Genomic DNA, 16,946 nt, shown 5'->3' with positions numbered 1-16,946 from the left:
CAGACTCTCACTCCTGTGGGGTTCTATGCCAGCACTGTCCTCTCTTGCTCTCTCACACACACACACACACACACACAAATCCAGTCATTGCTACCCCTGCTCCCAGCCCTCAGGGCTCCCCAGCTCCTAGGCAAGTCCTTAACTTTCTCAAAGTGCAGAGGTACCGTACCACGCTTTTATCACACAGTAGCGTGTTCCATTCTGAATTAATATCGAGTACAACTGAAGACTGCTTTATGCCTGGATTATTTTTAAATGTCCTTCTGAGCTCACGCTGCAGGTGAACAACAGCCACATCATCCTCCATCCTAGAAAAGCTCTCTGCTGCACTGAAGGACATGGTGTAAAAACAGGAAAGCACAAGGAAACCATGGGCAGCATCACACCGTACCTTCTCCTCGATCACACATATGAGCCGGTGGGTTGAGAATTAACAAGCTGGGATGTGGTGCTCCCTCAAAGCCAAATATTGCAGACTGTGTACAGCCCAGTCCCCCGAACGTTAGGTGGAGAAGTGACCCTCAGCGGCTCGATAAGAGCCTTTCCAGAATATGTGTAATGTCAGGCGGTTTACTTTCCGTTTGCCAAAACAAACATACACCCGCTTCCCATCCTTGAGCTCCCTGAGTTTGGAGGCAGTTTCCTGTCCGGTGGCCAAGGGGAGCCTTGCACTCCAGGAGGTTGCCCCTGGGGGAATGTGAACTGTGTGAGAACAGCGCATTGTGCACAGCTGGGTGGGGGGGGTGGTTTAAAAAAAAAAAAAAAAAGGCAAAGAACCTGATAACATGAGGCATTTATTGTTTAGAATGAAACGCAAGCGACAGACAAAGAACAGAACGCCCCTCCTTCGCTCTGTGTGAAGCTCATTCCTGTGCACATATACTCACGTTCTGATCGCGGTGCATCTACACAGGAACATCGGTAACACAGTCAGGGCCTTGCGGTCTATCCCAAAGCTGTCAGTTTATGTTCGGTGCCGGAGAGAAGGCCGAACGTCGCAGACTTCAGCGTCTGACTTCATGAAGAGCATGAGTCTTGCACACACTGGCTGTCTCACTTCGGAGACGGTCGTCCTTTACTTGAGCGTCAAAGGAACGCGCGTTGGGTTCATTCTCAGTGCGTCTCTAAAAGGACAAAGGATGCTGCCCGAAAGGGTGTAACAAATTAGCTGACAGATGTCATCAGTCCAGAGAGGACCGTGTGTCTTCACGGTCAGCTTTAACCAGCGCTGTGTGTCACCCTCTCGCGGACAGGAGGGACAGCGATCCGTGAGGATGCTGCAGTACAGCTTTGGGATTTTTTTTTTTTTTCCCCTCCCCCCTTAAATACACATTTGAAATATGTATAACGTAACGCAAGCTTTACAAAAGGGACGGCTCAAACGTGGTGCGCACCCTCTCCAAGACGTGCGTAGGGATGTCAGGCAGATGTTTGCTGCTTTTGGCCACGCTTGTTTCCAACTTGTGCTTTTTATTTGTTCCTCTATTAAACTTTTGGGCTTTTAACTGCTGCCAGTGGAAAATGGCCCAACGGAGCCGATCACAAATTCCTGAAGGATTCTACGAGTTGTCGGCCGGTACCTTTAGGCTGTTCCCAAGAGCGGCACCACCCCTTCCTCCCCTTCGGAGGGATGAATCCTTGCTGACGCACCGTGTTGCCAGCACCATTCCTGAGAGTGCGTCTGTGACAGGGAGTTGCCGGATGCGTCAGGCTTCTTTCTCAACTATTACATTTATCATTACTGCAACAGAGTCCTAGATTCGCCATGAGAAAGCCTCGAGGTTTCGGTTCCTAAACGGGCATACATGTATATACACTTAGATAGGTCTTCATTTTGCCGTTTTCCTCCAGGAGTCCACATCACCAGGGAAAGCAGGCAGATGTTCAGGTCGCCGGGGGCTCTTCCGGGGGGGTGAGCGAACTGCGGGGGGAGACGGTGCTCAGGGAGCGGAAGGCAAAGACGGAGGGGTCGTAGGCGTACCTGGGAGGTGGACGGCTGCTGTTCAGGTTCTGTGAAGACAGGAAGAGGCAGAATGAACACAAACGTCTTTTGGATAAGCTGCTCTTTATCTGGCCTGAGCCCGAGGTTTACGATGCCACGGGGCGCTAAAACCGGCTCCCTCTGGTCATTCACAGGTCAGCCGTTAACATCGGCGTGTCACGACTCCCCGCTTCCGGAGCGCTCAGTCGTTCTCCCCCGTGTTTGACCGACAGCTCTCAAACAGTGACGATACTCAAAATACAGACTTGTCGATATTGTTTATGCACCGTACTGTTCGCGGTCATTCTGCAGTCGAGCTCCCGCGACCGTTTAGGTGACGCTCCTCAGCCCTCCGTCTGGTCCTGTGCGAGCGACAGCGATCAGTGTCCGCATCCTTCACCTGGGGAAACCGACCGGGGGCATTTAGGGTTCGCTGCCGCGGAGCCGATGAGACACGGCGAACCGAGCTCCCCGGGTGAGACCGAGGTACGGGAGTATAACCTGCCTGCTGTCGAGCCGCTTGACCCCTTGTATGAGCTCAGCAAATACGTGTCCACGGCGATCGTGGAGAAAACATCACGCTTCTCAACAAGCAGCCGTGTCGTCGCACTTCATGCGCCGTACGTAGAAATAATGCACAGGGTGTGAATTTGGTCAAATGGAGTGATTGCAGGGATTCGGACAGCGAGGTCGCGCAGCAGAAGGACAGTTCGGAGCATACGGGGAGGTCTGGCAAAGTGGCACCTGTACGTGGGCAGCACACGCAACAGGTGTGTGCGTGTGTGTGTGTGTGTGGGGCGGGGGGACTGCCCCAGATTACTGGCTTAGTAAGCAAAACAGCAGTGCCGTCCATCCCCCAACACGTGGCCCTTACTGCCGCTTGCGTGGACCTGAGAGACAGATGCTAACCTAAATGCGGAGACTGTGCCGTGTCGGCGCGGGATGTTCTACGGCTCCAAAGCCAGGTTAGACACACACTTTCCAAAGACTAATCCTTTCGCTGGCCAGCTGCTCGTTCAGACGCAACAGAAGGATTCGGCTCCAGCCGTCCGACCCCCGAACTACCGCCCTCATCCTTCACAGGGAAGCATTTCAATGCGTCCCGTTCCTTTATTTCAGCCAAACTATTCATTTGCGTAAAGCCCGCAAGCTCATTTCTCAGACTTTTTCCGAGGGTCAAGAGCTGCGAGATCCCCGTGAAGCATGAGAGGCTTGAGGAGCTTCGCTCACACCAGAGCACATCGTAAAGAGTTCCTAAAATTAGCTGCCCCGAGTCATTTCCCCCCCCCCAACAGGAAGTGGCTCTGTGTGTCTTGGCAGGCACCCGTACGCTCTCGGGCCCCCGGGGCTCGTGGGGGCTCCGCGCTCCGGTCGCGCAGAGGCTTGCGGATTAGGAGGCCTCGTGGGACAGCAAGAGGTGTGCGCAGCTGTCGGCCCCCCCGCAGCGAGCGCTCCTCCGCGTGCCTCTCTCACGCTCCCGAGCCCCAATCGTGCGCTGCTGGACCCTTTGCTCCCACTGCTTCCAGAACAGAGGGAGCAGCTCTAGCGCCGCACCGCTCGGCCCTTACCACGGTATTGTACCACGTGCCACGTGAATGTGGGCACCTTGCTACTTTACTAGCAGAACAACACAGAGGGTTTCCTGTAAGGGTTTGGGGTCCAGGGGTAAGCGATGCATTTTCATTGTCCCACTGTTTCCAGAAATGGCCACGTTATTAAATTTTTTTACCCCCCCAATTTTGAAATTATTTCAGAATAATGACATTGAAATAGATACACAACACCCGCATGACTAATGTTCCAGTTGCATTTCCAGCAAAACCAGCAGCACGTTCAAGCTCTAAGGTGAAAAGGTCAGGGGAACCCAAAGCGGGGACACCCTGTTCAGTGCTGCACCTTAACCACTGTGTCACACCGGTGCTCTGGCACCGCCCTCCCTGTTGTGAACCGTACCACAAACTTTTAACCCTGCTGCCCCTCTCACCTGGGAGCCACTTTTGCAGTAATGGGCTAAACACCCTGGACTTCCTGAAGCCTGGTGCCTCACTGGGGGGGCCCCGCAACCTGTACCACCTGGAGCTCAGCCAGGAAAAACCTCAGAGGCCCCCTTCGCTCCCGACTCCAGCATCTCCGCTGCGGCAGGAAGGAACCCCCGAAGTCGAGGACACCGAGGAGGTAATAATATGTCTGTTGCGCTGGAGAGTCGTTCCTCTCCATCAGAGCGGCCAGAGCCATTGTGGGTTTTTAAGACACACCACCCCAAGTAGCGGCGGCGTGCGCATCGTTCGCTGTTGCATTTTATTTAGCTCACGCTTCTCTCCAAAGCAACCGATGTACCCAGTTACGCAGCTGGGTACCACAGCCGTACGTGGGAGTCGAACCCAGCTCCTACTTCGGTGCGAGACGGCAGCTCTAACTGCTACACACCTGCTGTCCTGATCATGTTGCTTCCCCCTACAGGTGTGTGTTGATGAATTAGCGTGAAGACACACCTCTGCACACTTGTACTTGAACCCCCGCAGCATCCCAGCAGGCCGAGCGCTGAGCACGGAGGGAGGGGCTCTTAACTACACCTCTGTGAGTTGCTGCAGCCCGAGTCCGCTACTAAGAAGTAGAGCCACACAGAAGACTGGGACAAAGTAACGGTTCTAGCCCCAAGACGATGTCGACCAGGGTAGCAATGAACCGCAACAAATCACACTGCTGTTAAAACAACGAGTGAAACATTCAGGGCACTCGTGCAATGCCGAGCAACAGGTGGCCGGTTCCTGGTTCGAGGAGACCAGCAGCCCCCGCGTGAACCACAACTTACCCTGATCTTTATGGTCCTGGTCTTCCCTCCACAGTTCTTTTTGAGAAGCATCTTCTGGAAGAGGGAAAGGGGCCGGTTACCGAAATGTCGGGAGGAAACACACACTTGTTTATTTCAGCCAGGGAAGAGCGTTGTAACGATAAGCACATTTTATCCTCCAAGTATTTCATGGGGTTGGGGGGGAAACTGGTGGTGGAAGTTCCGGTGCTGCAGCGGAGTCATATAGCAGAAGCCGGGCCGCTTCCTCGAGGAGAGGCTCCGAGGTACGAGAAGTTCCACAATCGGGGATTGTCTGTAGATTATAACGATGCGGCGCGGGGGGGGGCAGAGCCGCTCAACAAGCAGCCGTTTGTCACGTCCCTGTGACTCACTCCCTGGATGCGGCCAATGCGCTAACAGTGTGAATAATTAAGGGCCTTGTCAACGGGCCGCTGTCACAGCCCAGTGTGTGTTCATCTCGCCGTGACATTTAACGGGCCTCGTTGTGGAGACCGGCAGAGCGTTAACCGCCTTTCGGCTACAGTGGGCAGAGGGAATGGCGTCACCCACCGGAAGGGTTAATGCCAAACCTGAGGCTCCCACCCCGCTGAAGACCCCTCCCCTTCCACTAGGCGCACGCACACACCCCAGCCACCCCCTGCCCCTCATCATCTGCTCTTCCTGCCTTCAAGCTTCTAGAGACATATGGAGGCAGCCGCCATCCCCCTGCTCTCACAGCCTGGGCCCCGGCCGCTGCTGGGTTTAATGCCCGTCACACCAGCTTCTCTCACTCGCTGGTGGCTCGATCCCGGGGTCACCGGGGCCCACGTGCCCATCCGGAACAGAAGGCAACCATCGCGTCACCTCGGTCTGCCCACACGGAGCAGGTGGGAAACACCAGCAGGGCGTCATGGGGGATTGCATCTATGAGCGTATGCAGGTGTGTGGGCAAGCGCCACCCCCCTCTCCCCCCCAGCAGCACCATACACTTCAAACACACCAGGGCTCAACACACTTCCTACTTTTGGGTGACAGGTGTGCAGACACACAGGTTCCCAATTCGACATTACGCTGCCTCCCCTGGAGCTCCGGGATTCTCTCTCTCTCTGTGTGTGTGTGTGTGTGTGTGTGTGTGTGTGTGTGTGTGTGTGTTGGGGTGAGGTGAGGTGAGATTGCGGTGGCCTGTCATCTGTGCACCTGTTGCATTTTCTCCAGGTCCAGGCTGGGCCTCCCCTGGTCGCCGCTGTACCCCATCCTGTGCCTCCGGTAGGGTGCCGCCGGCTGGTCAAAGTGGGTCAGGGTGACGGGCCGCACCTGGCCCCGGGCGGGAGGGCGGAGTCCACGTGGCGGGGAGGCGCTGAAGAGGACGGGGCTGGGTGCGGCAGCAGTGCAGGACCCCAGTTCCGGTGGCCCGCACAGGTCCTTCACTTCATCGTCGCTGGAGGCGCTGCTGTGCTCGGCGGCGCACTGGTGCAGCGTCCACTTCCTGCCCTCTCCGGCCGGCTGCAGGAAGTCGCGGCTGATGCGTTCCAGCTCCTCCTCGGAGCTGTGGCGGTCCAGCGCGGGGTCCAGCAGCACCCGGAGACGCCGGAGCTGGGCTGGAGACAACGCCCCCTGATTGTGCTGCTGGCTCGTGGCCAGCGGGGTCAACCCGCAGTTTCGCCGTCGTTCTGGGGGGGCAAACACATCGGTCACATCCCCCCCTGGGCGCTCATAATTTCACTCTCAAGGTTTGCATGATAAACTGTTGAAAAAGCATCACAGAACACAGGCTAAGGAAATGGCATGGGGGCATGGGGGCGAGGTGGCGGGAGGACATACCCCTGTCGATCTGGGCCAGCTCCTGATTCTCCCCTTCCGAGTCCTCGCTCTCCCCCCCATCCTCGCTGCCATGGTACGAGATCTGCAGGGAAAGCAGCGACAGCCCCCATCAACAGTGATGACTCCCTCACACACACACATTCCTGCCAAACTGCTCTCACAGCATGTGTGAGGATTTCATTGAAATATAGAAGAGAAAGTAGTTCCTAGACAAAAAAAATGTCCCCTACAATTAACAGAAATACCACAATAAAGGTATTTTATTCATTCACACTGACACATTTTTATAATAATTGTCACAGACTTCACAGGTTGTCTTTTAACATAGTACTTTCATTAATTATTAATAATAGTCTCCTTGGTACGGGGGGGCAGCGTCCATCCCGGAAGCCCAGTGCGAGAGACAGGACACCTAGATGGAGACATTCTGATACTTTATATCGCAAAGGAATAAAGGTCATAAGATCATTTTCCGTGTCTTTCCCTCAGCAGGCGCCGTGGTAGCAAGAGCTGCCATGTTACACTCGACGGACCCGGGTTCGAATCCCACCTTTATTCAAGGTACTCACTCGAAACAGAACCGATGCAGTAAAACTTACACTGCTGTATAAATGGGTAAATCGGTGTAAGTATCTCTGTAACACTGTGACATAATTACCTTCGCTGCTGTTTTCCATCAGGCACCCCCGATACCATCTCGTCATCCCCTGTGCTACAAACCTCCAGCGACCCACGTGTGTGCCTGCGAGGGCTGTTCGAGCTGCAGTTCGACAGCAGAGCTGGCTGGATCCGACAGCTGCGATAAGGGTTAAGTAACGTACCGTAATTACCGTAGTGCAACAGCCCGCAGCAGACAGCTGGTGTGCAAGAGGAAGAGAAACACGCATTTCCACACCTCGCTCCTATGCAAACAGCACAGGCTGCGCTGCGGGGTGCTGCGGGGTCCTGCGGCGCGCCCCCGTACTCTGCACCTGGCACACACAACCGTACCCTCGAGAGACAGGCGCCGTGCCCTCCAGCTCTCGTGGGGCCAGCACCGCGGTACAGATGGTTATCGCGCTGTGGCTTTGGCTCCGGAGCGGTACTACGAAAAACCAGCGGCATCCTCTTACTGCAGCTTTAGTGTGTGTCAGCATAAGAGGTGTACAGTCAACAGCTTTACACTAGACAGTGAACAGTTTAATATTCATCTCAGGGTAAAACTGATCTCTTTGCAAAGGAGAAAAGCAGCATGAGGCAGGATTGTGTGTGTGTGTACTGTTCTCAAAGCAGTGTAATCTGGCAAATATCCCTCGATCCATCCATCCAATACAGGGGCATGGAGGTCCAGAGTCTATCCGAGAAGCGCTGAGCGTGAGGCAGGATACACTCTTGCTAGGATGCCAGTCCACCGCAGGACAATCACACACACACACACACACACACACACACACACACACACACACACACCCTAAGTGCAATCTAGAGGCACAAATCCACCTGAAACAGGTCTTTGGACTGAGAGAGGACAGCGGAGCACCTGGTGGACAACATGCAGACTGAGCACGGACCGGGCTGGATTTGATCCCCGCTCCAAACGCACGGCCCAGGAAGCGACAGGCACCAGACTACCCGCTGTCCCGCCACGCCAGTCAGGATGGCAAAAGTACTCCAGGGATGGTAAACAAACCCCTCAGCGCTCACATACCTGCCAGCTCCACTGCTGGGTCCACGCCAGCTCCTTGTCCCCGACATACAATCGCCGCTCTGTGTCGCGGCACACCACCGTTTACATTCTGGCCATTAATAACCGCTTTACGTTAAACAAGGAAAAGCTGAATGTTTGTAATAGAAAACCAGACGAGAACATTCCTCCGGGTTCTGCGTGGCCTCGGCACTTAATGGCCAGCAGTGTTTTTACATCGTTACAATGAGAAATTCTTCACAAATATCACAGCGATACATTACACCGGGTTCGAATCCCACCTCCTGCTCCGAGTACCCTCGATCCGGTCACTTACCCTGAATGATACAGTAAAACACATGGGTACATCAGCGGAAGTAGTTTCGCGTAGAAACTTACCTTGGATAAAAGTATGATACGAATAGATACGTTTCAAATATGACTATACATAAGTGCCGAATGAATGGATGCTCGTTTTCTAAACAACACGCCCAGTTTTATGCCCCAACAGCGAGGTTTTGGTAGCGCGACAATCAACCCAACAAGTTCCGGGGCTCGGTCTGCGAACGCCGGCACAGGAGATGCGACCGAGCGCACGGCCGGCCCTCCTTCAAAAGCAGATACCATCTCGACCCAGGAGTCTCTCTCCCTAGAGGCTAAGGTTGCATTCCTTGCACGGCGATTGCTGCGCGGCATCCGCTTCAAAGTCGAGGGCCGTGGAATCTAATCTGGCGCGAGTACAAATTCCACCGGCGAGGTTACGGCCCGCACCTTGTTCCGGCACAAGGGCCTGTGTGAAATTCACCAAGCGTTCTCACTTTCTCCGTTTCTCCAGCTTTTTGAGGTTAAATCTGATCAGATCTTTTCCCCCGGTTCCAGTCCGAGCCCGAGAGAGGTACAGCGACACAATATTGTATTTTTGTCACTTCCTTGGTGTAAAAGAGAACGAGATGTGCATGAAATGTGTGTGAAAGGTGTGAAAAAGCGTTGCCCCTTCATAACCAATGGCTGCGTCGCCTTTAGCTGCAACGACTGCAACTAAACACCAAAGTAACTTTGGGCCACTGCTTCACGCAGACCTGCTCCGGCTCAGCAACACGCAAAGGTCTTCAAACAGGAACGGCTCTTTTCGGGTCTGCTACTCCACAGCTGCTCGGGAGCCTTCCGTCCGCCGTGGGCCTCAAACAACGAGGGGAAACAAACGTTGACCCGTTTCGCTCGTGCGTACGGAGAAGGCTCTTCAGGACCGCGGCAAGAACACGTCCCCGTGTGACGGTTCTCGCCCTTCTATCATCACCGATGCAAAACCACAGGTGCAAGCAAGGCCACGCATGCAAACCGGGCACTATACACACACACACAGGAAACGGTCACGCATTCCGCGCTCAGCGAGCGGAACGCGACCCTGGGAGAGGAGTGGAAAAATCGCGATTGTCCGAGGGAACGCGGTGCGACTTCACCCTTGTTGTGTAATAAACGACGGCAAATCCCCCGCTGCCTTCCTGCCACTTCCTCCTTGAACCCGAACCTTACATCACAAAGACTGTTCCTCTCTATTAACTAACAGCAGGAGGTGAGACTTGAACCTACAACCTTTGAGTCCAAATGCAGCAGCTCTAACAACTACACTAGCAGCTGCCCACTATTCGCTATACAGATTATGAACTGAAACGCAATGAATAAGTGTTTCAATAGCAGAGTGAGAGAAGAAAGTGGACATATATTCATAGAGTGCACACGCACGCACACACACGCAGTCCTGTAACCAGCATCCCACAGCTCTACACAAACCGTGCACCAGTGTGCAGAACCAGGTAAACAAAGTGTTACGAACCACAAGTGAGCCCCCCCCACCCCAGACGACATGAAAAGGGCTTTCATGCCAATATAGTTTATGTCTGTGCAAAAGTGAAGGGGTTTCCCCGCCAGCGGTGCAGGGCCCCCACCCACACCCGCGTTCATAAGGAGGACGTTGTCCCAGCCTACAGGTTCATCGACTGGCCACCGGGACACATTCACGATAGACGCCGTTCCGGACTCTACCCAATAAACCGCGACTGTGAACGTACCACTGACGGGGGGAGGGGCGGAACGCGGTCGTTTCCACATTTTACACCGAACGTCCCGCGTTTTCACCTTTGCGTTGAGACGGCGCAGCCGGCAGCGTGCGGCTTTATCGCCAGCTGTATAGATGAATGGACCAGATTTGCTGCAGCTCTAATCAATGCCGCTAATCGATGTTAAGAAGCTTTGCGCGCTCATCGAGGACACGGTCAAGTCCAGCTCTTGCGCCGCAAGGTCTCGACGCTCCTACAGACCTGCGGGCGCTCCTGCTGTTGCTGAACTTAATTGCCCAGCAGCCCAGCGCTCCCCAAAATGACATCAGCGACTCGCTCGTGTTCCTGCCCTCCGCCGGCTCCCGGTCGCAGTCTCCATGTTCGCCGCGCTCCCACGGTGCCGAGCGCCCGGGCCTCACGGCTCCGTACCAGGGCCCTGGCGACTCCTGCACCCTTCCTGGTGGATTAGGGCCAGGGATGATGGCCAGGGATTATGGTGGGTAATCTGCAGAGGTACGGAGAGCTAGACTTGGCAGCCGCCGCCCCACCCTGGGTCTCGCAAGGGCAGCTGGGTGAGGCAGAGAAGGGCCTCACATGTGGAACACTGCAGTCATGCAGCATCCAGCTCTAAACTGCTGGATACAGTACCGTATTATTTTAAATTTACCACGCTTTATACATCAGATGACACAAAGGGGTTCATTCCTTCCAAGGAATCCTCCCATTTGGCAAAGTACCATAGTGAGGAAAGTAATTACCAGTATTTCTAATGGAAAAAATAATCAGACAGACAAAAATGTGTAACATAAAAATCATTAAAATACCAAATTTAAGGTGTTTTTACACGGATCGATAGTAACACGAACATTTTATAATTATTATTCCCATTACATACTGTACAAATTGTTTCTAGAACTAAATTGGCCGTTTCACTTGTCATATTAGATTTACCGTCACCGTCAGCTGTGACTGGCTGAGACTGCTGGTGGACAGGAGGTGGACAGGAGGTGGACGCCACTTCTCCCACACAGGTGTACAATTATCTATACACAATTAAATTAATTTATTGGTGGACAAAAAGCCACCCTTCGTGCCGCCGCCCGATGAAGACCAGATGGAGCCTCTTCCGCCCAACCCCTTCAGCCAGCTGTCTGAGACGGAGCTAGAACAATACAAGAAGAGCGTGGAACGCCGTCAGCTGGGCATCGAGGGTAAGGCGCCGGGAAGCGCCGCTCGGATATGCGGCGGCCGCTCCGTGGGCTACAGCGCCCCGTCCCCGAGCCCTTACCGACTCGCGCATCCCTTAAGAGGCCGAGCCGCACTTGCCCGTCGCTCGCAGCAGCCCGCTCGATTTTAATTATCTTGCATGATGGAGCGGCCCTCCGACCAGAGATCAATGAGCTGCGGAGGGCAGTGGGTTAAAGGCTCCGCTCTCAGACACGTGCAGGGGGCAGGGTGGGGGTTGGTTTTGTTCCGACAGCGCTCCGAGAGTTACTGCTGCACGCTGCATTTCTCGGCTCCGCAGCAGCCTCTTCTGATCCGCGTAACTATTAACGTGCGAAAGAAAGGCTCTCCCCCCCACCCCGCCCCTTCAGAAATGTGTTACGACATCTCACTCTCCACTCAGACATGGAATGCCTGTGTGGTTTCATCAGACAGGGTCCTCAGATGTCTGGGCTTCCATCTCAAAGGGCCCAACCTTCCTTTGCTTCAGCAGTTTTATGCCATCAAGCAGAGCTCTGCAGCACTTTGAACTTCCATTCCACCCCCCCCCCCCCGATGGGCTTCCACACCTCCTAACAGCCCATTTTCATCCACCGTACAGAAGTATCAGACGTCCGCTTTGAACGATTAGTGCTAGAGTCTAGCTGTCAGATCATCCCCCAACCAAACAGCGTTTTAATATTGCAGGTAGTACTGCTCGCCAATGTTGAATTGTGTAAGTGCAGTGCATCGTAGGAAGGGAGAGAAATACCAGGTGCAAAAGCCTCACATCTTTCAGAAGGCAACCAAATTGATGGGCTGTTACGTCATACAACGCGGCGTCGATGGAGTCGAGGTGGGAAGGTGACCCGCTAACGTAAGGCTAGCGGTGAGCGGCTTGACATCTGCATAACCGGTAGCGATGAGCGGCTTGACAGCGGTAACACCCACTGCAAACCCCGTCCTTAAATGTGACGCGTGCCCCTTGACCGACTAACACTTCGAAATGCGTGTCATAAGCAAGCTGTTCCGCATGACCTCTAATTGCGTGCGTGTGTTTTGTGTGTTTGTGCAGTCACTTAACTCTCACCCCCTCGCAGATGCCGAGCACGAGCTAACCTCCGACGACGGCTCCACTCTCTCGCGGTCTGTGTCGCAAACTCAGACGCCGCAAACCACTCCGGCTAAAGAAGGTATCGGAGAAGGTGGTGCGTGTCGGAGTCCCGGAGCTCCCGTTCTGTTCACCCCAGAGGGAATGTCGTGTTCTGTGTCCGGGGCGGACGGCTACGAAGGACCCGCATACGCGTTATGCCAGGATGCACTAACGTTCCTGTGACTTAACCTGATGCGCTGGCTCCTTCTCTTACCGCCTCTCGAGTTATGGACTTCTGAATCAAACATTTTCACATTTGTGTTTCATGCAGAGGGGCGCGGTGGCGCAGTGGGTTGGACCGCAGTCCTGCTCTCCGGTGGGTCTGGGGTTCAAGTCCCGCTTGGGGTGCCTTGCGACGGACTGGCGTCCCGTCCTGGGTGTGTCCCCTCCCTCTCTCCAGCCTTACGCCCTGTGTTGCCGGGTAGGCTCCGGTTTCCCGTGACCCCGTATGGGACAAGCGGTTCTGAAAATGTGTGTGTGTGTGTGTGTGTGTGTTTCATGCAAGGGGGTGCGGTGGCGCAGTGGGTTGGACCGCAGTCCTGCTTTCCGGTGGGTCTGGGGTTCAAGTCCCGCTTGGGGTGCCTTGTGACGGACTGGCGTCCCGTCCTGGGTGTGTCCCCTCCCCCTCCGGCCTTACGCCCTGTGTTACCGGGTAGGCTCCGGTTCCCCGTGACCCCGTATGGGACTAGCGGTTCTGAAAATGTGTGTGTGTGTGTGTTCTATAATTTCCTCAAATGTTCCTGCGGGTATTTACTCCATGTTTACCTTGCTGCTGTTGTCGTTGCCTGTTCTGAACCGGTAACTGCGAACGGGAGTTGTGCTGAGCGCACACGTGTGCGGTCAGCGTCACGTGTGGAAGCAGGATGACTGCAGTGGGCAAAAATGCTGTTGTAGTGAATAATAAGCCTGTTGTATGAAAAAGGGACGTTTTTCACAAGATGATCTGGCGCTTTACACTGTAAGGGGCCCCGTCGTCAGGGCCGAGTGTACATTGCTATCATTTCGCATTCATCGATCGCGGTCGAACACAGGTGGACCGAACTGACCGTTACGTTCACCCCGGGGTCGTCTGGAGTAGCACAGCGAGCGCGTCCACTGTCCACCGTTCTCTACGTTAAAGCGCGGATTTACCGTCTTTTTGTCACGACTCTTCACAAATAAACACCGGTGACGTGCCAACTGGGCACCACTTACTCAATCCACTACTCTGCTCCGCATATTAATCAGCAAACGACAGCACAGCGCCTCGGGGTGACCGAGCGCGACCGTGACTCCGACCGCACGAGTGACCGCGTTCACTCCTGCAGGGCGACCCTTAAACCGATTGCCTTACAGCCGGCAGGTGCCGGCAAACGCTGTCGAGACACTTCTAAAGGGAACCGTCCCCGAGGCCCGAACCCCCGCAGCTGCACCCTGGCGCCGGACGGATCCGGGTTCGAATCCCACCTCCTGCCGCAGTGCCCATGACCGAGATAACTTACCCAGAACCACAGTAAAAGGTACCCAGGTGTCCAGAGGGGTAAATAACTAAGTAACTTGATTCTGCAAGTCCCTTTAAAGACAAGTGTCACAAAAATAAGTAGAAGGTATTAAGGCTGTATAATAAAGGCAGATAAACATATTTAATAGTTGATAATTATACACTATATAGAAATGTACATTATACTATGAATATGATAATAAAATTGTATTAGAAAGGTACACGAAGGAATCAAAGATACCGGAAAGAGATCAAAGGGACCAAAGGGGACCTGGTCCCGTGTCTCTGTGGTTCCGCACCCGCCGACGTTCACACTCACACCGACGCAGAAGCACAGGTGGCTCCACCACAACGTCTCTTTGAACATCTCTCTGCAGCGGAAACCTGCCACCCTAAGCGCGCTCGCCAAGCGTGGAAAAAACGGTTAAGGGCACCGTAGGGTGACGGACGGCAGCTGCGTCTAACGTGAGGAAGTGCCCAGACCGGGACGCAAACACACGATCCGCTGCAGCTGCGGCTCGTAGTTCTGACAACATCTGGAACGTACATCCAAAGCGTGGTAAAGCTTCCTTACAGCGGCTCACGCAACGCCCGAGGTCACGGGACCGAGGGTTCGCGGCGGGACGGGATTCTGGGATTTACGCTTAACGGTTACAGTGATGTCACTTTCTCGTTCACAAAAAAAGGTTTTGGGATGGAAAAAGCGGCCTGGGCTGTTGAAGCGTAACTGTGTGGATGCGCGCGCACGCACACACACACACACACACACACACACACACACACACACACACACACACACACACAGATTCATTATACCCGCATTTGTTTGAATTTTCCCCATGAACCCGTTTCCAGCACAGCCCATTATTTATTTGACCACTTTCTCCAAAGTCGTCTACACTGATTTACCCATTTACACAGCTGGGTAAGATTTACTGTATGGGTTCAGGGTAAGAGCCTTGATCAAGGGTAGGAAGGTGGGATTCAAACCCAGATCCTTCAAGTACAAGGTACTGGTTCTAACCATTACACCACCTCCTACCAATCACTACAAATCAATCAGGAGCTGTTTGGTCACGTTTGGTCTCAACCCCATCTGGGTTGAGAACTGATGCCCATGCGGTCAGAGGAAGGGGGGGGGGGGGGCTATATAGGGAGGATAATTTATGATCTCTACCCCCTGCGAGACTCAAGCCAACAAGCCACCGGGTCCAAAGCCTCACGCGTGACAGCAATTTGCAGGATGTACAAGGTGCCCCGCTCTCCCCAGCCGTGGTGTGTGTTTAGAGCGAACCTACGAGGCTGAGCGCGCGAAGAGCGTGACGAGCGTAACGTTTGCACGCCATCGCCCATCCGAGGGAGCTCAGCCACAGCGGTGGTGTGACCGTGATGATGATCATTTTTCCTGCTTGGAAGCCAGAGAGTTCGTCTCAGCTCAGGATGCTAATTTTGTGTGTGTGTGTGTGTGTCCTGCAAGGAGTGTGCACGGTCAGAAAAACAAGAGCAATTTACCGGGGCGTTCCCACAGGCCTCGGTCCAGAGGCCCTGCAAGCATTCCATCACGCCGAGCCCCCCCCTTTCCCACTGGAAACCAGAGCCATGTGCAAGGGGGGGGACGGTACGAGTGTGTGTGTGTGTGTGCGCGCGCGCGCAGAGAGACCTGCAACGCAAGCTCCCTCACCAGGACACAATGACATGATTACTAAACTAACACACAGAGGGGAATCGCACACCTGAGCAACGATCGCCTGCTGCCCCCCCGGGGTATAGAGGGGCGGACCTGACCTGACCTGACCTGACCTGAGGGGTCATTAAGAGGTCACTAACCCTAACACACACTCACACACACTCACCCCCCCTTTACCTTGAGCTGGAACGGGTGTATCTCACTGAGGGACTGTCTGCGCAGCTTCTTCGTCAGAGTCTTCAGCATCCCGCCGCCGGCGTCTCTCTCTCTCTCTCTCTCTCTCACACTTACAAGTTGAAGTTACGTTACTCTACGCACGCGGTCACACACACTACGGGGCGCGCGCCTCCACCGCGCGACACTGCATCCTGCCATTAACACTCGCAAGTTTCCAGTTACTCTCTTTTGTAGCGACGTGGTCGATTCGTTCTCAAACTTCACGCACGCGCGCGCACACAGTAAGTTAAAGTCCCGCTGGAAGCTCTTCTTCAAAGTCCCCGCGTTCCTGTAAGAAGCGGGACTCTCGCGAACCGAGACACATATTAAAAATAATAAAGTTCTTATAGCGAACGCAGAGTCGCTCCGTCCGCCTTCCTCCTCCGAACGGCCCCGGACACACGCGCGCTCGCGCTCGCGCTCGCGGCACAAGCCGACACAGGGAGACACGCGCACTCGCTCGCGCACACACGCACTGTTTTCTCACGCTCCGCAGCGCGCCTCTCCCATTGGCTGCGCGGCGCAGTGACGTCATCGCCTGTTCACACCTTAAAGGTGCATTTCGCGGCGCGCGCGCGCGCGTGCCCGCACACGTCGTCATTAGCGCCGATGAGCGGCGTTTTAGTGGCTTCGCGGCGCGACGAGTTTCTAACGGCCGACGTGCTTGTTGGGAAAGCAGTCTTTCTACGTGAATAATGTGTAAAACAGCTGATGCGGTCATTACGAGTAGTGAACGCGCGCGCCCCGTGGCCGAGCGGAGCGGAACGTGGAAAGTGCGGGAAGAAGCGGCACGCGCTCCGCCGGCGCATGATTGATTGGTATAATAATTCGCAGGCAGAGCAGAGGTATCGCCGGCGGCTTGTGGAATATGAATGATAACAGAAAGAGCCGCTT

At 54.5% G+C, this 16,946-nt stretch overlaps 1 protein-coding gene across 1 annotated transcript; it reads right to left on the bottom strand.

Annotated features, from left to right (window-relative positions):
• Positions 1-782: 782 nt before the first annotated feature.
• LOC114912331 (uncharacterized) lies at positions 783-16,466 on the bottom strand. Its single transcript, XM_029258705.1, has 5 exons — positions 16,014-16,466; positions 6,594-6,675; positions 5,970-6,442; positions 4,794-4,847; positions 783-2,010 (listed from the first exon to the last, which is right to left on the bottom strand). Exons 1-5 carry the CDS (start codon positions 16,080-16,082, stop codon positions 1,885-1,887), a joined length of 804 nt encoding a protein of 267 aa, XP_029114538.1. The 5' UTR covers positions 16,083-16,466; the 3' UTR covers positions 783-1,884.
• Between the last annotated feature and the right edge of the window lie 480 nt (positions 16,467-16,946).

The sequence above is a fragment of the Scleropages formosus genome, chromosome 15, assembly GCF_900964775.1.
Source record: "Scleropages formosus chromosome 15, fSclFor1.1, whole genome shotgun sequence".
In the NCBI taxonomy this organism is placed as follows: domain Eukaryota; kingdom Metazoa; phylum Chordata; class Actinopteri; order Osteoglossiformes; family Osteoglossidae; genus Scleropages; species Scleropages formosus.
The sequence above is the reverse complement of the archived record's forward strand: the minus strand, read 5'-3'. Positions and strand labels throughout refer to the sequence as shown.